We start from the raw sequence: 23134 nt of genomic DNA, 5'->3' as shown, positions 1-23134 counted from the left end.
GTCTCAGAAAATAAAAAATTATGATTTTCTATTGCAATATTTTCCTATAGTTTATATGGAGAAATCCTGCTTACTGATTATTGAGCTCCATTTTCCTAGAAATTTCCATGTTTCTTGCAGAATATTTCATCTGATCAGATAAATAGGACTTGGTGCCAATCTCAGTTAAATGTAAAATGTTATCTTAGTAGTTGCTGCTGCAGTGTAGATCAAGGGACAACTGCTACACCACTGCCCTGAACACTCATAGCAGCTCCTTATTTAGGCTTATGTCTTCTTGGAATTGCTACATTGAAATCAAGTAAGAGGACCGTCTAATAAAGCACAAAGTTTACAATCATGAAGACAAAAGAAATATTGGTTAAATACTTCATAAAAGGAACCACTTGGCTGTTATACCTGCTAGGTGCAAACCCTTGCCCATCTTTATGCCCCATCTATCCTCCTTAATGATTTAAAGGTATGGAGATGCCTTTTCACCCACTGCATCGGTAATTTGCTGCTCGGCATCCCATAGTTTTGGGTAAAAAGAAACCCATTGGCGGAACCTTCTCATGGTAAACCATTCACAGTGCCACATTCAAATGCTCCACTGCATTTACCATATTTGCGCATTCCTCCCAGAATGGATTATTCAAAACAATCCCCTTGATCATCATGCCTTCAGTTGACTCACTGTACTTACTCGACATCTGCTTGTTGCATGTAAAAATAGTATTGAGACTTGCTTTATTATCAAGGAGGTTCCTTGAAGCTATTAAATGCGAGGCAAATTGAGTCACACTTGACTTCAATTTGCACGCTACCTGAAATGCTGCCCCATCAGCGCAAAGACCCATGCGCGATTGTATATATACTTTGGCCTGCCCCCGCTCAACAGCTATCTTCACTTGTTATAGGTCCACAATATCTTTCATCATCAAATCAATCCAATGAATAGCACATGGCATCCAGTAAATTAAATATATCACATGACCTCCATCAGATTCTCACTTGCTCACTTGTGCTGGGGAGCATTATTTGTGACCACTTGGAACAACCTCAACTACCATCTTCATCAGACTCAGGATGTAGTTGAAAACATGGATCCCCTTTTTGATCCATCAAATCAAGGTCAAAGAAAGTCATCTTGTCATAACACAGTAGCAAGTTGATGATGCTCCCAGTTGGCTCGAACCATCCATCACACATCAATGTCATGCCATATAACTAATACTAGTGCCTATATCTGTCTATCTACTTCTTCAGGCATTCAACCTCCGCCTTTTGAATATGGCTTGTGAGTCTCAAGAGGCCTAGTACTAGGACCCTGCTTCTGCATTTTGGTAATCATGTTTCGAAAGAAAATGTTTGATGCAGCATAAGTCAGTATTTGATTGTAATGGAACCACTTGTCTATGGCAGCCCCATCTACATGCTTCTTATCCCTTGATGTGGGTATCTATCTAGGGTTGCTTAGTTGATGGATATGGGTAGGCTGCCAGATCATTGTCATAAATAATGGGACATAACCTGATGTCCTTTTCCTCCCTTTTATGAAATGTATCAAATAGGGATTTGATCCCTCTGCCACCACATTTGATCAACTAGGTCCTGCATAGCTTAGGTCCTTCCCTAGCTATGTGCCCTCCCTTGGATGCACTGGACCCATCATTCCCCTTGCAATGTGAAGACCAAAACTGTCTATGATGTCTTATAGCTTCCTCACACTCCTATAATCCATTGCATCTGTTTAGAGACCTGGATAGCCTCCCATCTCAGCAGCCTCCATTACATTTGGATCAGGAGCTCACTACCATTGCCTTCATCACTCTGCCATGCTGATCATTGATCTCAGCTGCCCTATGGTCCTAAGCCACTAAGCCAGCTCATATTTGGCCACATGCTTCACTTCCTTTAGACTCCACATGTGATTCCTTATTGTCCTTGCCTCTCTAGGCACCTTGATACACTTTTGCACATCAACATAGGTACTTGCTAAATGCTGCTTCAACTTGGTGAACCCATCTCTTTTATTGTTCATGACACCAATTGCATACACAGTGTTGTCTCTCTGAGCGCATCCCTCCATGGCACTACCCATTATTGAGCATTTTGATCCTTCTTACTAAAAGTCACCTATCAGCCTAAAATCCTATGCTCCCTGGATATTATCCACTCAAACCAAGAATCATTCTTCATACATACCTCAAATTGCTAGAATTTGTCATATTATTAGAATTCTCAATAACTGTCAAATACATGTTCCGTATTGTTAATAATTAAATCATATTTTATTTTTCTTAATTTTTCTTCAAAAATAGCTTGAAAGATTGAACTTACATGCTAATTAATAAATTACAAGATGGCAATTTTATAATTCATCTTGTTAAAATCAATACATGTTCCATGTTTATTACATTTAATGACCATTTTTCAAATTTTTATTTATTTTTCCATTGAAAGTAATCTAAAACAAGAAAACTCCATTAATCACTGAATTGCATGATAGCAAAATTCAAGATATTTATATTTTATGACATCTACTGGTATTTTTTTATATTATTAAGGAAATTGAGAATTTCTTTAATCACTTTCTTGATTGAAAAATTAGTTAAATGACTAAAGACACTCTAGCCACAGAAATTGCAGCACGTGCATATTGTAAATCCAAGCAAACCTACAATTTTTCAGCCCAAATTTCCATACATTTATTCATTATTAATGTTTTAGTACAGAAACATATATACTTAGTAAAATAAAATATTGGTTGAAAAACAAAAATCACCATGTTGTGGGCTGCTATCAATCCTACAACATATCCATAATTCAAAGAAAACAAAAAAAATTGACATGAGTTCCCCCTTTTCTGATTTTTGCCAACTTTGAGACAAAAAATGGAGACAGGAATGCCTCAGTCGAATGGAGTGTCCTCTCCCACAGATTCGTTGGCGACCCCTCCTAGGCGAGAGGAAAAAAGCCTTTTCCTTCTCCCAATTTTCCCTCTCTCTCTCTCTCTCTGACATTTTAGGATCAAACGGACCTCACTAGATGCCTAAAGGCATCTTGAACCCCCCTAGCGCCCCCTTTTGAAAAATGTGTCCTAGTCAGAATGCCTTCATACAACAATATCAAGCTTTGGTACAGATCAATATAATCCGGTACTGCCGGCATGATTGATATAGGTGCCATGCTGGTCGAGCTGAGGTATGTACCAACTCGTGTCAATCCATCTTGTCTGGAGCAGGTTACGGCGGCCTGTGTCTCATCCTGATGTCGGAACCCTAGTAGACAATATGGCACTAGTGGTACCATCTTGTTCCACTGGTATTTCAAACCATGTGTAAATTCCTATGAATTAAGTAGAAATGCATTTGCTACTTTAGTGGTGTGATATAGTAAGCCTGATACAGTGTGATACAACCACCATACTAACACAAGATTGGGAGACTCTTGCTCATGCCTAGCCATGGTACCTCCAAAATCGTGTGGGTATATGGGTTAGTAGTTAGTACAATATGAAAATGGGTGGTTTCAATCATTTGAGTATCATTGAAGCAGTAATCTCCTTGAAAGTTCAATGACCTACTGTGTGAGAGTTGATCACCTATAGCTAGTCCTTATCAAGGTTCACTGTACCAGCAGCGAGTACTATACCACTACTTTATTGGTACAATACAATAAGCTTGATACAGCATGGTACAAGTGCCATACTGACACAAGGTTGGGAGGTTCTTTGCTCATGCCTTGCAATGACATGGAACTTACCTAAACTTACAATTTACATAACACCTGATAAATAATGAACCTTATCTGCACTCTGCAGCATTTTAATTCAAAATTTCAAATGCACAAATGCTTACCCTTGTGTCAGCACCCGCCTCTTGCAATTTGAATGAACAGGAAAAGTTATCGCCCTTTACTTCTATTCTGTAGGATTTAAGTTGTTCACCAGTGTAGATCCTCTGAACTGTCTTATCTTTGATCTGAAAATAACGAAGGAAAGTATCTGCATCTTTCACAGAGGCTTCAATTTTGTCACCATTTGGAGCTACATGAAACTCTAGATGGTTAGTGGATACATCTTCCTGAAGCCATTGATATGTTCCTAGGCCATGAGCTATGGCTGCACTCAACTTTCTCTTTCTCAATCTGGATATTGTTACATTCTGCTGCTCAAGGTAGCATGCAAATTGCACGTATGCTGACAAACTAAGACTACTCTCAAAGGAAGCACTGACAACAGCCATCTTGTCATGAAGCTGAGCCCATTTTGCAATAAGCGCCGCATTTTCAAATCCACCAACTACACTTGGTTTAATTACCTGATAGATCAACCAAAAGACAAGGTCATGTGCCTAAAAACAATATGATGAATACTCCGTCAGATGATACTTCAGACTTTACTTACAATAGCTACTATTCCAGGATGTACAAAGTTTTGGAGTTTGTTGAGGAAATCTCCTTTAAGATCGTCAATAGTCTCATCTAAAGCTACAGGTAAACAACTTTCTTCACAAAACTTTATAATATCATCCTCAAGACATACAGGTTCCTGAAACATTTGAAACAAATAGCCATTAAAAAAGCAGAAAAGAAATAGAGTAAGAGGGAGAGAGATCAATGTGCCAAAGAATTACAAAGAAATTTAGTTAAGCAAGAGTTGCAAAACTTCCCAATTTAAATGGGTAGTTTCATCAGAAATAGATATTTCTGCATAATAAAGATGGGACGGGTTAAGTCATGACAAGAGGCAGTGCATAAATGTTGCTACATCTATATGGCTAAAGATCAACTGCCCTAGCACCACAATGCATTAGTATTATATATAATTTACACAAATTGCAGGGGTTTTTCTTGTTTGCTATGGATCAACATATGCCTTTTGAATCTTCTGAGGACATAATAAATGTGGGTAACTCTCTCAGCAGCAGTTACCTGTTAGATGTATTTCTCCCAGAGTATGCGATGGCATTTACGAGAAATACATGGGCATGTTCATGTCATGACTAAAGAGAGAATTCAAGAGTGGCACAATCATACTCCCTAGTCATGCACTGATATGGAGTTAGCAGGAGGTTTAGTTAGCAGCCAATGGGAGGACGAAATCTTCAAAATTATAGAAGCAATATACCTCATGGTCAAATGTCAGATACATTAAACTCTCTACACTTACTTGATCTTCACTCCCTTTCCCATTGAGAGACAGGCATGCCAGGAAAAACTTGTTTGGTAAAAGACAAGTTCTCGGGGCTGGGTCCAGTGATCGTGTGGGTGTGCCATCAGTCTCGAATAGCTAGAAAGGACATAAAGGAAAGGAGCTAGTGAAAGTAGAATGGGTTCAGGTGCCTTGAACTTGAAGAACTTCCTCTACCATTAGACGACCCAATAAAAAGATGAGAAAGTGGGGTGTAGCTAGTGCTACAAGTTACTCTGCTGCTATTGGTAAACTAGAATTCTACTTGTAAATTAAAAACAAGGAAATCGAAAGGAATTTAAAAGGATTTTATAGGATAAAAGCAACAATAAATTAAGGATGAAGATAAAGTTTGATTGAGTGGCAAAAGATACCATGCTCGTGTAACATTCTATTATTTATACAAGAAGACAAATGACAACTGCCCACTTTCAGCAATAGTAGTCGACATTTGGACTCCACTTCTCTTGATAGTTTTAGCCATCAGGATTACCATTCTCCAGTCGTCATGCTCCTTGTTAACCACCAAGTCTGATAACTATTTGCTCGATCTTGTACTTGTTATAATCCTTCTGTTCAAGTAATGACCTCATATTTAGGATGGGTGGTCGGGCCAGTTCGACTTCACTCTGGCCTTCCTAATAGCCGCTTAGTCTAATGGCTGCCTCACTTAGCCTATTAGGTGCTATGTCTTTCTTTCTGTTGAGACCAAATGATATCAAAGTTAGTCTTGGCCTAAGATTGACCTATTGACCCTGAGGTGCCCCTTTGAATCCTAACCCATAGCTGCCATATGTATAGTGACTCCTTGATGCTAGGATGTGGTGTAAACAATGCCCCCCATATCCTATTGACCGTTGATTAGAAGTTTCCAAGGAACCGGTACCAGCATTTAGGAATTTGAAAGACGTACGCATTTCGGAATTGTCATACTTTTGGATGTTCTTCAACCATAACTCCTATCAATGCACCTTTTCTTCCATCAAGGATTGTCCACATGTTATAATGAGATAGTTCACCCTTCTGACTAAGTCACTTCCCGAGCTACTATGATTGATTAGAATCCTTTTAGGGCACAAATTTGTAGGGCACAAAAGTTTTTTCAAAAACCTAGAAGGGTCACCTTCTTCTATCACCCCAAGCAACTCCTCTTCTAAGCCTCCTTATCTTCTAAGGTTGCAAATGGATCGGGTCGACCCGTGACCCGACCCAACCCGACCTGCTTAAACCCAATCCAACCCATTTTAAAAGACCCGTGGGGTCGGATCAAGTTCTAAAATTGGATCCGTTCAATATTTCTGATCGGGTTTGGATTTACTGAATTCGGATCCGACCCGATCCGACCTGAATTTAGTATTGAATCAACATGTAAATTATAGAACAAATAAAATGGATTAGAATTCCAAATGTTCTTGTAGTATTGTTATGTTTCATACAGTTTTACTAAATTTGACTGTGAGATTTTGAGAATTACTCATAAATTAATAGTCAAGATAAAGTAATATTTATTTTCTTTTGTCATAAACTTTGCATATGTTGATTTATCATATGAACAAGGTCCGATCAGAATTTGGGCTCGAGCCGGATCCAAAATTTTTAGATTGGGACCGGATTATACATGGACCCAATCCGATCCAAATGATCCAATAGGGTAGACTTTTTGATTATAGACCCGATCCGATCCGACCTAATTTTCAATTGGGTTGGTTTGGGTCCAACATTAGGATCCGATCAAGGGACTGGGCCAGATCGGGATCACTCATGACCTGGTCCGACCTGATCCATTTGCACCCATATTATCTCTTTTGACCTTTAAGTCTAACACACCTGCTCTTGCTCTGCAACAAAATAAGCCAGTATCCCACTTCCCTTCATGCTCTTGCTCATGAGAGGTAGGAATAACTTGAGCATTTCGAGTTCTGTGATTTATGGATCCTCAAGTACTGATCCAAGAGCTCTCTTGTCTTTACATATTAGATCTTATTTTCAAATCCAGAGTGCACGAGCCATTTTCTTCTATCTTTCCTCATCACACCAAAAAAAACTTTTTTGTGAGGGACTACATTATAAACCTTGATCTGGAAAAACCTATCACTGACCATTTCCCACCTGATGTGACCTCTAGAACCAATGGTTCAACCATGTTTCCTAACAGAAGTCATCCACATAGGACAAGAATGGACTCTCAGATATCTTGGCCTTTTCTAATTCCTTCCTAAGGCCAACCGGCCTTTAATTCTTGCCATCTTGTGCATTTGGTCTAACCAACACTTTTCACCTGAATAATAGGATGACCGGCCCAAGCCTGCTAGACTTGAGTATTCTCTTCAACCTCAGGCCAAACATCCTCGCAAATGATTTCAGCCCGAAACTGAATAAATCAACCAACTACAACGCTAATGTGCAAACCTTTTACCACCATATGGGGTTGATCATGCACTAAAAATATATTGCCTTTTTCCTAGTTTGGGTCTATAAATACCTGTTAGGCTCCCAAACGATCAAAGTGGTCAAATACATCTCAATTTGGTTGTGGCCCAACCCGAAGACCTACTGACAGCACTGGCTCCTCTTATACTAGCTTATTTTTCCCAAGGCCTTAGGGAGATAACTTCTGGAAGTTGGGGATGTGGAGGTCCTCTCTGGATGCTCCAAATTTAGCTATACACATACATTTCAAGGATTCATCCGCTAGTAATTGATATGTCTCAAACCATTCCCATAGGTCATTAGTATGCCCACTTGGAGGGCCCATTCTTTCTTTGATGCAGTATTTCAAGAGGTTCTATGAAGGCCCCTCTCGTACAAATATAAGCCTTCAATTCCTTATCCTGCACTCTCCAAAGCCTGCCTGGGTAGTATTCCTATGGGCTGACATGTCCGTAGAAGAGGCCAAAGATATGGGACTTCTCTGGAAGGATTTCCTGGTTCCTAGAGATCTTCTCATCATATCGATAATAAAAAGATTGATCAACAATAAATGCTCAGTTGAGCATTATTCTCCCAATTTCTTCATCAGCCAATTCAGTCTAGTCTAGGGCATTCCTTGTCCGCCTCTCTATTCTTTGAATATTTCATTCTTTGATCAACTACCTATTTTTTAGCGTATCTAATTGCATTGACCATCTTCTTTTATGACCAATTATTCCTGGACTATCATTTTATCCCTCTTAACCTTAGGTCTACCATGATCAGAGAGTTATGGATTGGTGAGATGCTTATGTTATCAGACTTCTTTCTATGAGTGCTACCACTATTTTGGATCGTATCAACAGCGGCTCACCTCTTGACTCCATGATTGATGTTCATTTTGGTTCATGCCAACCAACGATAAATCCCCTTCACCATCCATAGGCAAGATTCCAGTTGCAACCAAAAACAAAGGTAAATGTATATTTTTGATTGAACTGAACTGATTTGCTTAGATGGAAAATCCATATAGGACTGATCCTTAATTTTGCAGCTCCATTGAAGGCTCCCTCGGTTCGGCCCATATCAATAAAGGTTGAATTTGCTGCCCCGAAAAAGATGAAGGCACTCATTCACAAACAGAAGCCTCCTCCTTTTCCTTCACCATGACAAAGTGGTAAAGGGAGGCATTTAGCATCTAGGAAAGGTCATATCTTTCAAGTCCACCATAATATTTGACATTAGCAACTAGGAAAGGTCATACCTTACAAACTCGACACAGGCTGAGTTTTCAGAAGATCAAACTCACCCAAGGAGTTAACTCACCCTTATCAGTCATTTCCTTAGTCTCCCTACCTTGAACATCCTCAAGAGCCTCAAACATCGGAACATCCTTCAGTCCCTATTGCTGATACAATGGTTGAGATGCTTCATTCTCCCTAGGAACCTCTAGTCCATCCAACCCCGATGCCTTCTCCAAGAGCATCCCTCACCAGTTCTTCGGCCTCCAATCATGAAGTATTGACCATTGTTTTTGAAACAAGCACACTTTGTCTCCTAACTTCACCTATTTTTGTAGGCCATTGACAATCGGTCAATATTCCAATCCTCGTTGAGCGCCAAATCTTGGTTATTGGCTCACTTGGCCAAAACCCATTTTGATCCATCTCTCCAAGTTTCGGCCAAAGTGTACAAGACTAAGAGATTGTTCCAAGATATCACCGACATTTTGATTTATGAACTTGTCTCTCCTAGCAGGTTGACCGAATTCTTGGATGCAGTTGCAGCACTACGGCATTCAGCCTATTCCTTCGCAAACCAAGTTTCTGACATCCATGGAAGACTAACAAATATCTCATCTATCCACCATCCATTGGTGACCTTCGCTGAGGAAGTCGATACTCCACATCCTAGACAAATAGCTTAGAGACTGAAGTTGTCTCCAAGGAGGAAGAAAGCAAACCAGCTTCGAATGCCTATCAAATGATCCAAAACAAAATCCGCGCTCAACTAGGTTTGGTTGCATCCATGGTATTCTGTACCGGCTCAAATCGATCGGTACACCTGTACCAAATCGTACTGATGGAGAGCTGGTCCGGTTCAGACCGGATTTTTGAAAAATGAGCTGAACCAGACCGAACTGATTGGTTCGGTATGGTATCAGCCCAAACCGTCCGATATCTGATGGTTTGGTCTAGTTTGGTATGATTCGGGGCTTGTTTGGTCCGATTTCTCCTTTTTTTTTTTAGTACTGGTGGGTGAGATTTTTTTTTTGATTTTTTTATTATCGATACGGTATAGTATAGTCCTATACGGTATGGTATGTTACCGTACCAATTGTCATGTTACCATCCCAGCCGACAATCGGCATGGATTCCGATACTGAGTCCGCAAACCTTGGTTACATCCTTCGAAGTATGGTTAGGCCAAGCCCGCCAACAACTGCAACCTTTGGAGGATGAGTGGGTTGCACCGAAGATTAACTACTAGGAGCAATTCCAAGCTTTGGATGAAGCTCGTCATCAGCTAGAGGAACGCAAATCCAGACTTCCAAATCTTTTTGCCAGAGTGGATTAGTCCGAGCAACTTTATGATCAACTCCAAGGCAAAGGGAGAAAATAGAGAACATCATCACAAATCTCTAAAGTGGAACCTATACCTATGCAATGTAGGGAATTCGTACCTAGGTAAAGTGGTGGGCATTAGATATTTGTCACTTGTATCTGCCTCTTGGCCAAAACCAGCCACAGAAAATCTTGTTGGCAATCAATTTAATATTATTCTGTACTTTATTCTCACTTTTAAACTTAGCACTTTCCTTAATCTTTTAGCGAATATTTACAAAGTACTAAGATCCACATTATGTAATCAGCATGAGGATCCCCGACAATCTGAATGATCCAACTCCAAACTGTATCAAATTTTTTCCCAAAAAGCTAACATACTATCTCCTCCCAGCATAAGGCCTCAGTGCACATCATCCAAGCAGAGGACATAGAGGCTTCCATTAATGTGGTTGCCCCCTAGCTCTCCTAAAGGAGATTGTTGCTACCATAGGATAATAGGATTGCCCCACATCTGCTACTGCCACGGGATGACCGACTTTAATAATATAGACTTGTATCAGTGTGAATCGTGTGATTCTACTGATCTTTCTTCTAGCAACCATCTCTAAATCAAGATGGACAATGCATCCCTTGAATTCGATTGTCAGCCTAGGATCAATCGAGCCATTGATGACTACTTGTTCAATTTGACTTGATCCTACATTCACTTGTAGGATCCCTTCCTTATGTCAGTCTATAAATCCCAAGGACTCCATAATATATTCTGCGGCCTGGTCCTTCTCGTAGGTTGAAATGCCAAAGTCAGGCTTCCTGAGGATCCTGACATTTCTGTTCAAAGATTGATAGGCTGATTTACCTTCTCTAGGGGCAGGTTGAGCATGCATGAAAACATGCTGCTGCTAATAATTCTGACCCTCCATAATAGGAAAAAGCCTTTCACCTTGATCTTTCACCATCTCTAAAGTTGTCAAATTTCGCTCTGCAAGTTTCCTTAGCATGATAGTTGCCTTAGCATGACAGCTACTTGGCATAAGAATGCCTCCAATAGGCCATGCCGACTCTCTTCCAAAGAGGACTAGAGCCACATGGCCACTTCCTGCAGAAGATCAGTTGGCGAACAGGTCACCATCATTTAGAGATTATCCATCTTCTTTCTTGGTGAGATGATGATAGTTACACAATAGAGTCCCACCGAGCATGCCAAAAAAAATTTGATTGATGTCTTTCCCATCGAGAGATGGGCATGCCAGAAAATATTTTTTGGTAGAAGACGAGTTCTCATGGCTGGGTTTGGTCATCATGCAGGTGTGCCACCAACATCAGATAGCTGAAAAGGATATAAAGGAATTGAAAAAGTAAGAGTGGCATGAGTCCAGGTGCCTTGAACTTCAAGAACTCTCTCTACCATCACACCACTAGAACACCACTAGATTGGCAGATGAGAAAGTAGGGTGTAGCCAGGCTATGAGTTACTTTATTGCTACTGGTAAACTAGAATTCTACCAGAAAATTGAAAGCAAGGAAATCAAAAAGAATTTAAAAGGATAAAAGCAACAATAAATTAAGGATAAAGATAAAGTCTGAGTGGCGAAAGGCCCCTGTTTGGATTACATTCTATTATTTATACAAGAAGACACAACATGGCAACCACCTGCTCCCAGCAGTAGCTGCCCACATTTGGACTCCACTTGTCCTGATAGTTTCAACCACCAGGATTACCAATCCACGCTCATCATTCCCCTTGTTAACCGCCAACTCAATAATTATTCGCTCGGTCTTGCACTTATTATCATTGTTCTAATTAGGTAATGATCTTGATTCTTATATTTAGGATGGCAGTAGGATTTATTTGACTTGGCCTGTTAGGTGTCATGTCTTCCTTTTTGGTGAGTCGAAATAATAACAAAGTTAGTCTTGGCCGAGCACTGACCTTGGGTTCCCCTTTGGATCCTATCCTACGGCCACCATTTGTACAGTGGTCCCCAGGTGCCAGGATAAAAAAATTTGTAATAACATTTGTTATGCATAAAAAAATTTGCTTCCATTGGACAAGCATAAAATTCCAATCTTCTAATATTAAGGAGACTAGAGAGAAATTCAAACAAGGGAAAACATCTATTTCTGTATGCTTATAATCACCATTCAGCATGTGTAACTTTGTTCTATGAAAAAAAAGCCTTTCTACCAGATATACCTCAATGTATTGTAGGTCAAAATATTTCACACCAAATCCAAATTCGATTGCCTCTTCATATGTCCACTTCCGATTTGCATCAACACGGATGTTGATCTTATATCCAACCATTTCTCTAATTTCTTGGATGACTGCCACATCTTCAATAAGATTTTCTCGACGTGCAACCTGCAGGAGGAGGGGATATACAAGAAACTTTGCTTTTAAATTTTCAAATATCTACATTTACCGAGTTTTTAAACAAGGGAAACAAGTCTAAAAATTTGCTTTTCATTAAAAATAAATTATTGACAACAGAAGAACTCAAAAGAGAAGGATTTGCTCAAGGTGCATTCTGTTTAAATTTCAAACCATAAGAACAAGCTGATAAGATATACTAAAGCAACCAGCAAACATTTTGTAGCCATATTGATGAAAGCTAAAAGTTGCAAATTGGGCAGGTTAAATCATCAGTAACAACCAATTCACAGCATCCAACTGTAGTAGGAGCTATTATCAGATAACCCTATTTACCTTTGATACACAATCTAAGTAATGATTATTACCTTCAGTTTGATTGTAGTGAAACCTTCATCAACTAGCCGAGACACTACATGAGCTACCTGCATAGGAGTGCCATTACAATCTACAAGGGCACTAATCTGTATCCTTGCTGAACCCTTCATAATTTCTGTCAATGACTGAGAATCTTGTGTGGAACTTCTACATCCAGTAACTAATTCCAATAAACTAGATCCTGCTCTAGCTGCTAGTGCATTTAGTATAGCCATCTCCATGCCATTCCTAACACTTGGAAATATAGAAGATGGCTGAAAACAAGAGATAACTTCTGTTACAAACTTCATTAGATTTAGCAATGAAAAGAATCATTTGAATATGTATTGTTTTTCAGGTGTACCCACTGGAACTCCTAAGCTTCTCCATATCCAATGAGAGAAGGAGCCCCTGAGCAATGGAAGAAAATAACTTATCTCAGAACCTTCTATTCTATGAACCAGAAATCTCAGCTGCTCTTCAACATCTAACAGATCCTCCTTGTGAATTTCGATTGGGGCAACCTGTTTGAAAACTCACAAGGGAATAAGATAGTAAAAGAATAGAACAGCAGCAAGATATCATTAACTGTTACCCACTGAGAAAACTTTTAACATCAACATTTTTGACATTAATGTCACATCCATAATTTTAGATAGTTGTATGTAATGATGTTAAAATCTATAATGTTTTTTTTTAAAAAAAAAAAAACTAAAAAGGGTCCACTGAAACATCAAGTACTTCAATTTACATTACAATCATCATTAACAAGGTTTGTCATAGTAACCTGTACCACCCTGCACAAATCGTATCATAGCAGCAAGGTACTAGTATAGTCCCAAGTTTGACATATGAGCCAAACTGGTCCATACCAGTCTGAAATGAGTGAAACCGTCCCATATTTCTTGGTTCCAGCTGCTACCATAGCTGAGAAGAAGTGTTGGAAGCATATCTTGGTACAGGATGTGTTACCAATTGTACCATACCAAACTTGTAAAGTACAAGTATGGTTCTTGGTACTGGTGTTGAGGACCTTAATCATTAGAATAATTTAAAAACAAACATGACCTATAGAAAGGAAATATCATTGCTTATCATCTCAATACAACTCAATGAAGACATTAACATACATTTTACATATTTCAAATGTTGTATTTCATAGTCAAAGCACCATTTAAATTTGTTCAGTACAACAACTCCTAGATTTTGTTCTAAGCCATTTGCTGTTACTTTTTTTAACAAAAGGATAATTTCATAAATCTCATTTTAGGCACTTGTACCTTATGAGTGTGTAACACTCGAGTACTTCCTTGAAATAAAGCTCAACATACATGGCCATTTGTTCATATATTTGGTTAATGCCTAAGATGTTTGCTCTAAGTTCATATATTTTTGTTTTCAACAAATAATTTACCAGATGAATTAGTAATTATCTTCGTTAAAAGCAATATATCTCTGTTACAAAAGTAATGCTTGCAGGCCAGATAGAGTATGCTATTTGTAAAGATAATAACTGGAAAGTTGGAACAAAGAATAGTTCCAAATCATTAAATCTTGGAATGCAAATGATATTCAAATCCACTAGCAGGCCATGAGGCTTCAAAAATATCCCTGATTAAGAAATGTCTCAGCATAAGACATGGCTCTTCTAGGTCTAGGTACATGTTTTCTGCTAGAAATTTGAGCTTGAGCTAGCAGCGTCCCTACAGATAAATAGAAGATGACTAAACAGCAAGAATAGTTAGTACCCTTAAAATAAATACTTTTAATATGCCAAGCAATTTTAAGTTTCAAGCATCTCAGTCAAATAAGTTACAATTAGCGAATAAGATCAGGGATTGTCGTATGGCCCCGAGCTGCCTAGTTCAGGCTGTATCGTATGTACCAGGTTGGAACCAGTCAAAACTCATATTCAGGTCAGTACAGGTCCCTACCGACCGATACCGAGGTGTATTGAGGTGAATTGGGGCACATACCAACCCTATCAAGGCATACAAACATAAAAACTGAGAAAAATGGCTCGAGAGCTGTTTTGGTACGTGGTGCATACCATATAATACCAACCTGTACCATACAAAATCAGCAACGTATGGGTACAATATCCTTTACTGAGATTGCCAACCTTGAATATGATTCTTCATTGTAACAAACAAAATGCTTTTTTACTTTTTGTTATACAGAGGAGTTATATAGATAAGCAATGTGAGTGTGGACAAACCTCTCCAAACCCTGAACTATTATCATCCAGAGTTATATTTAGGATAAAACCTTCACGGTAGAACTTATTCTTCTCGTTTCTGAGTGGACTTGAAGAAAGCGGAGCACAAAGTTGGATTCTGTGACAAAATAAGAGGGAAAAAGATGAACTTGAACTAAATAACAATATGTTCAAAATGATTTTAGTCAGAGTAAGGACACTAAACTTGCCTATATAATGAGAACTCCATTTTATGGATCTTGCTAACAAACAAGTCATTCTTTACATATTCAGAATCTGGAAACCTTGTTAGGAAATCCAGCGCTTGGTTTGCAGCTTGATAAGCAGACTTACTTATCATGCTGTAGGAAAGGAAATAAATGTGTTAAAGCTTATAGAGTGAAAGAAACTACTTAGCTTATAACTTTAGCAAGAAAAACCTGTGAAAATTGGCATTATCTGCAATGCTGCTCTCAACTTCTATTACACAGTCCGTCTGCTCATTTTGAGATCTCCATAAAGCATTATGCAGTTCCATTTTTGTCTGTGCTAGTAAATGTTTCACACTGCAAATTCAATTTGAACACTGATAAGCTGAAACTGAAACTCCATCATCATGCACAATGTAAAGACAAAAAAACCTGACATGGACAGTTCTTATTTTCACGGTCAACCATAACATCATGCATAAACTAGCACAGTGATATGAAGGACAGAGGGAGAAGAAGAAGAAGAGGGGAGCGAAGAGAAGGAGGCGAAGAAATAGAAGAAAAGGAGAGGAGAAGGCAGAGGGAGAGAGAAAGAGGATATCTCAATATTCTGTAATCTCAATAATCCAAGCTGTAAGCAATGGGTTTATATAGACAACACAAAACTAATAAGAGTCTGCATAAAAATAAAATACTAGAGTCCGCATAAATTCTAATTTGAGAGTCCACAAATTTCTAGTTCTAGATTCCACATTCCCTAGTTTCTATATTTACACCTAACAAAAGTGTGCCTAGATTCCTTATTAATGGATACCCTCCATTATATCGACAATAAAAATACATTTACCAGCAACAATGAATTTGGATCACACCAGTGAGAAGGAAATGCCAGCCGACTATATACCTTTTAACAAAGGAGCATTCTGCATGGTTAAGCACGTGGGATGAGATCTAATGCTTACTGTATCAGGGACTGCATGGTAATAGACGAAGTATGTTAATAAACTTTGGACTCTACCACATACTGTATCGGGGACTGCATGGTTATAGACAAAGTATGTTAATAAACTTTGGATTCTACCAAAGACATCAAGGTCTGTATATTTACCATAACTCAAATTGAACCAAGGCCAAGACTTTTGATTAAGGTTTGAAATGATCATCATAGATAGAAATAAGCCAAAAATTAGGATACAATTTTGGGAAAAATTAATGTCCATGCAAGAGAAGCAAATGAACTGCTTTGATACAATTTCTTATACAATTGAAAATGAAGTTAGTTCATTATATACAAAAATTAGGTCCCAGCGGGACGTCCTGCGGGACATCGGAACAGAGTACCATCCCCTATGTCCGGACAGGGCTGTCCCGCTAGCATCTCACATCCCAATTGGTACGCCTTAGGACATCCTCTGTCCCAATTGTCCGGATGGGGCGGAACAGCAGCACGTCCCATTCCATGGAGAAGCCGGGACAGCCTCATCCCATGGGATTTAAAACTTTGATTATATAACAATTATATATAGGAGAGATGATTTTCAAAATAAAGAAAAGTGAGCTTGATCAGACGAAAGTAAATTTGCACTTAAGCAGATAAAGTAAACCTGTTGATTTATCAGATGTGAACCAATAAAATGATGAAAATGTCAAGATTCAGTTTTCTGCTTGCTCAGTCATAGGCTGTTCACAGCTATCAAAAAACTCGGACACCATTCCTAAAGCAATAAAATGGTGAATAAAGAGAATAAAAGAACTGCTTTGAACCTTTTGGCTCATCAGTATGGTGGAACTGGCACAAGTTTTTATGGCTGCCACCACTTAATATGGAGTGGCTTGCTGGATGACCAATGTCAGCATAATTACCTATGCTGGTTCTAGCCCCGAACACAGGCATCCAATGTCAGCATAATTACCTATGCTGGTTCTAGTCCTGAACACTGGCATGGGCCGGTATTCAAATCCGTGGTGGGAGGGGTAGGAACTGTGCTTCTCCATTCTACCACTCATATTGCACAAGCACGTTCAGGAACAATGATAAACCCAAGATTTTAAATCCCATGGGATAGTATCCCAATTTCTCCATGGAACGGGATGCACCGCTATCCCATCTTGTCCCAACAGCAGTTTTGGTCATGCATTCTGGTAGATATCCTTTATCTTTCTCTCCTTCTTTCCTTTCTTCCTTGCCTTTTTTTCTTTCTTCCTTCTTTTCTTTATTTTCCTCTATCTTCCTTTCTTTCCTTTTCTTTTTCTTTCTTTTTCTTCTCCTTCCTTTATTTTTTTCATTTTTCTTTTTCTTTCTTTTCATTTTTTTTCCTTTTATTCATCTTTCCTTCTTTCCTCCTTCTCTCCCCACGTCGATGTTTCAGAGCACCAAACCCATCCTGGTCCCATTTTCTCACAGGAACAAGATAGGACGGTCGGGACTACCCTTGTTCCGCCAGGACGTAAAACATTGGATAAACTTTTTCCCTGAAATTTAGGCCTCACTTTAGACATGAGTAATTATAGGGCTTGGTTCATGTGAGTTGAGATTTCTCCAGGCACAAGCCCCAGAATTCAATTTGTACTAAGCTAATTCATACAAGCAAGCAGAGAGTTACATTTATTGGTATTGGTTATGAATTCTGAAAAATAATTGTATTAATTATGTGAGTAGGAGCACTGTGCTTGTGCTACAGCCAGGGCAAACATTGTTACCTCATTGAAGATTTCTTGAATGTACATCAGAAGTTATTTAATAGCATTTGAAAATGTCTTTTTGACTGGTTTTGTCAAACATAAATGTGCAATCCAGATAAGCTCTTATTTAGAAGCAATCAAGCCAAAAAGGAAAAAAAGGAACATTGACATGTCAGGAGAACAAAAATATCTTATGACACTTGTTGCAAATGAAAGAATTATTTTTACCTGTGTGCCGCACAAAGTTTACTAATCGAGACATCATGGGCTGTGTAGAAGTACTGATTTAACACATTGGGCAGTGCCCTATCTGCAATTGGTAGAAGACTGAAAATTGCACCACCATGGTTATTGATTACAAGAATAGTCATAGGTTTCCTCTTTGTCCTTCACAAAATAGAAAGCATAATTTAGATATACATAACAAAGTGAATGGATATTTAATTACTAAAAAAAAATAACATGGTGAACTTGAATAACAATAAAAATCAATCAGACATTTAATTTCCATGTATCCTTTAACCTCAATTATGCAGAAGAAATATGTTAAGTTATACAACAACAAATATCATAAATCATGTATACCCAAACATTAGACAAAATCAAGTATTGATTGTTTCATCATGAAACCACCATGTTGGTACACTGAAAATTTCATAAAAAAATATCGTATAATAAAAAAAATGAGTCTACTTTAGAGTCATCTATCATTTTTATTTTCTTTTGATTTTTCTATATCTTCGACACCTAAGACTGAAATTTTTGGTCAAGATCAATTAACACCAGAGCCAAAATTGCTGAAACCATGGTATACCATACTGCCCAATACAAGGCATACCATATCATCCTAGTACATTTAGGTATGGTGTCTCGTACCATACCAAACCACATACTGACACTGTAATAGGATAGTACCCGTACGGAGTCCGATACGGAGATGATGAACCTTGGATGAAACCATTAACAACCAAAAGTCCAAAACAAAAGATCAGCTGGCATAATATCAATCTTTACTCAGCATTCACTTAATATACACCAAAATACATAATGTTTTGTCCAAAAAGATATAAGCAAGGCAAGCAAATAGGGATGCAGGAAAAAAGAATGTGTGCATGATACTTATTTATAAAAAAAAAAGGTCTGATACCTTTGATTAAGAATTGCCAATCCATTTGTATCATGAAGAAAAGATATATCACCAATCACACAAATAACCTGAATATAGTCACCCATATAATTAATGTAAGTCTCTAATCTTATGTTTAATCCATCCAAAGTGACAAATAAAAGAACATGAATAACAAACAAACTGATTGAATACAGCTGGCCATTATATTGGTGTAAAATACAATAACAATCTTTAGAAGATTGGGATGTTTGTCCTTGTTGCCTGGATATTAGTCAGGACGGTAGTCCAGATAGTACAAACTAGTAGATACTCCAATTTACAAAAGAATGAGAATGTGGGTCAGGCTCATCCTTATTATTCAGGTCTTAATAACCCATCACCTAGACTGAAAGTCAAAGGATGGATATCTTTTTGGTTTTTGCCTTGATCCATGCCCAATTCTTGACATCTAATGACATGATGAGATTGTAAGCCTCCAACCTTTTTCTTGCACATGCTTGAATTGAGGGCACTAATGAAGTCTCTCAATGTTGAAAGAAGCTTCGCTATCACCTTGTTAGCAGTTTCACTTAATCATTATAGTGGGAAATAACATATTTAAAAGAAAAGTAAATGTATTAATATTCTCTCTGCTTTATGTGCAGTTCATAAGGCCCCAAGGTCTTATCAAGAAAAACATGGTGTCACGAAAAGGCATTTGCTGAATACCGCATGGCAAGATGTACCAAGCAATAAATATTTATTTGTTATGGTCTTGAATTCTTGATTGATCCTTAACGACAAAGCACCCAAAAGCCCAAAATCTTCCAAATCAGTGTCATGTTTCATGATAAAAATATCTGCATTCGTCTTTGACAAAAGCAGTTATGCCTTAATCTGTATGGCTAACTATGTTACACAACCAAAAATATATGTAACGCACCCAACTGCATGAAGTCCACACATGCACATGTACATGAATGAACATTTATGTATGCATGTGTCAGTTTGTGTCTGTGCCTGCATGTGTCAGTATGAGCATTCACAAAAAGAATCTTAGCATTTAAGACATGTGCCATTCATCAACAACCACGATAAAAGCAAGTAAATATAATTTTTTCATTTGGTTTGATGCAAACAAATTTAGTTTCTTACTCGTTTGTTGCATCCAACAGCAAAACCAATAGCTGTGCTAAGCAAACCATCAATACCACTAGCACCTCTGTTCCCAGCCACTTGTATACCATGGAATTGTAGATCCCAATCTGACATCAGGTGAGTGTTTTTTGTGACAGATTTCACCCAGCCCCTTCCGTACATGTCCAGATCTCTAATGACCATGCTGTTCCCAACAAATAAGACAACATCACCTTGAAGTATTTCTCCAATTATATGCGCAACATGTGGCTCGGTTAGCGAGCATTCAGAATGAATTTGAAATGCTATTTCCCATGCAACCTGGAACAATTCATATTCTTTAGCTTTCAAAGAAGAAATCTGGTTCAGATTATGTAAAGTAAATATTCTGCAAGAGAACATATAAATATAACCAACTATTTAAAAGGCAAAGGAAGAAATCTTCCAACATGCACACCCAGCTCCAGCCCCACTCCATGCTGGAGGCACATGTGCACACCTGAAATAGGGTTCCCTCCCAGGAGGAGGCTAACCCTCTCTGGGAAATGTTATATGGCAGACAAATCCCAGATCAACATGTTTTACTCATCTTTGACTGAAAAGTCAAAGTAGTTTAGCAAGAATTTTAGCACAGCATTTCCTGCTGATTACCATAACCTGTCACTAGAAAAGGCCTAGTTTAATAATCACAAAATGAAGTGAACTCAAGAGAAAAATAAAATCAGCTATTATAAGCAAGCGAACAAGGTGAGGCCACAACAAGGCTAAAAACAACACTAGCACATAAACAAGTATTGTCAGGTCAAATAACTTAGTGAATTTACTATTTGAATGGGCATGGTTATTTAAGAACTATTAGTAATTTTGTACATAAGGATTTCAACAAGTTGAGCTGCAATTGTTTATCAGGGACCAATAAACAGGTTAGGAAAATTGGATTAATGAATTTTTCTGACCATGATGAATATATTGAATTTCTTGTGATGATTATAAGGAGCTAAAGCTCATGGGATAAGCAAATGGTCCACAAATCTTAAAAGTGTTGCAGAAAACTTGTAAAAAAAAGGGCCTCAAAGGTTTCACTGAACTGTACCATTCATGGCTCTCAACTGACAAGATAAAAATACCACATATTCAAAATCATAAATCTGTTTTCAGTAAGAAGTTGGTACCACCATATCCAGTGTCTTCAGGAAACTGCTCCATTTTCTAGGCTTCTTCATGAAATCAATTTTAAGTAAAATATCTGCAAATTCAGATATGGTACTCTGGATTCTGTGGGTAACAATATGAGAAGGATCATGACGATATGGATGCTTGTCAACCAAGATATATGCAGATGGAGAACAGAACTCCAAGAACTGGACAATGCGTTTGCTTGTAATCCTGCTACCGATCTGTTATTGTTGAGATCCAAAAAATCAGAAGCATATTAACAAACCTTCAATATATTATGACTTGACTGATCAAAAGCAGACACATTTGCACAAAATCATTTCCGTTTATTTATCAATTATGTAGTCATTAAAATGACGTTTCAATTTGTGTCTTAATCTAAATTGCTCAAGCATAATCACACATAGGATATAACCAAGCATCCAAGAAAGGTACAGGCTAGAAAAGAAAGGCAATGAACACCATTAGAAAGGCATGGCCAGAAACAAAACCAGGGTGATACATCATTGATGTCATAAGTAAGACTCATCTTTTAGATTTTTTTAATTTAGAAAAAGCAAAAACTTGTAGTCAATGACTTAAGTACACATGGAAAATCCAATTTGACAAATTGGTATGCAAAGCTAGATCCAAAAGAGTGAAAAATGTAAACAATATATCTATCATCTTGATTATTAAATACTCCCTGATAACTAGTAGGAAATCATCTACTGATGACAAAAGAAAGAATGCAAAGTAAAGCTAAATAGGTGGCAAAATTTTGCCACTAAATGAACATTTTTGGTGCTCCACATATAGCAAAAGAATATGTAATGTTAACCGATCACCAAAGCATGTGAATAATCTTATTATATTTTGTCAAGGACAAATTCACCCCTCATTGAAAATGCAAATTCTAAAAAGTGATTCTAACTACTTAAAGATAAAATCTTAAATGATAAATGACGGAAAGCAAGGTTCGCCATCTCAGGACCAGGCCCCCTACCAATACCAACCTGTTATTATCTCGATATCGGGCTAATTTGGTGTATAGAGTTTCGGTACACTTCCATACCATGTATCGGTACCAAACCAGCATCATATGGTAAGTCCCGTAGGACCCGTACCATTCGGTTCAGTATGGCATGGCAAACCTTAATGAAAAAGTTTTAAATAGACGTTCCACAGATTTGAAGATTATGGTTAGAGGCCCACAAAGCCAAAGGAGAGCCTTAGTTATGGGTGCCAATAGCTTTTCTTCTTTCCCTTTTTCTTTTTTCTGAATTGGGAAGGGGTGAGAGGCATTTATTAGCATCTTATCTATCTCTGGAAAATTGTTGGTTGATTTCTTCCCATAAAAACCATAGTCCTGTATATAAATTTAAGTTTATATATGAAGACTTTTGTTCTAGTACAAAATCATTGTACACTTAGTTGTGCTACTTGGGTGGGTTAGCCTGCTTGTTATAGTAATTACCAAATTCATATATAACCATACATGCATGCTATTGAGGCCAGCAGTGGGTGAGATATTGAGGCCAGCAGTTATTTGTTTTGCCTCCACATTGCACTCAATAGCCTCATCGAAAAGAAACTAGGCCAGCATTAAATGTTTGAGAGTGTCAAATGGCAGAAGAGCATATACGCTCGAGCAAGCACTGGAGTCAAGTCAACAACTTGGTCATGAGATAGTAGTTTTGACAACGGGCTGAGAGAATGGTTAAGGCTATCACACCATTGTATCAAGTGCCGAGGACCATGGACAG

The 23134-nt window shown here is 38.2% G+C and overlaps 1 protein-coding gene across 8 annotated transcripts in view; it reads right to left on the bottom strand.

Moving 5' to 3' along the window:
- LOC105061098 (protein PHYLLO, chloroplastic) overlaps positions 1–23134 on the bottom strand; it is a 79460-nt gene that overhangs the window by 6587 nt on the left and 49739 nt on the right. For 6 of the 8 annotated variants that reach the window (XM_073257009.1, XM_073257007.1, XM_073256999.1 and 3 more), the window contains exons 13-24: positions 21386–21610; positions 20232–20534; positions 19116–19183; positions 18197–18355; positions 15518–15643; positions 15308–15439; positions 15099–15216; positions 13249–13404; positions 12892–13155; positions 12347–12514; positions 4391–4534; positions 3843–4304 (exon numbers count right to left, since the gene is read on the bottom strand). In XM_073257009.1, the coding sequence (XP_073113110.1) occupies positions 3843–4304; positions 4391–4534; positions 12347–12514; positions 12892–13155; positions 13249–13404; positions 15099–15216; positions 15308–15439; positions 15518–15643; positions 18197–18355; positions 19116–19183; positions 20232–20534; positions 21386–21610 (2325 nt within the window). The remainder of the gene's footprint in view (positions 1–3842; positions 4305–4390; positions 4535–12346; positions 12515–12891; positions 13156–13248; positions 13405–15098; positions 15217–15307; positions 15440–15517; positions 15644–18196; positions 18356–19115; positions 19184–20231; positions 20535–21385; positions 21611–23134) is intronic. The other 2 variants (XM_073256997.1, XM_073257004.1) reach the window with 2 other exon arrangements.

The sequence above is a fragment of the Elaeis guineensis genome, chromosome 1 (assembly GCF_000442705.2).
Source record: "Elaeis guineensis isolate ETL-2024a chromosome 1, EG11, whole genome shotgun sequence".
Lineage (NCBI taxonomy): Eukaryota > Viridiplantae > Streptophyta > Magnoliopsida > Arecales > Arecaceae > Elaeis > Elaeis guineensis.
This window is presented reverse-complemented; position numbering and strand designations above follow the sequence as displayed.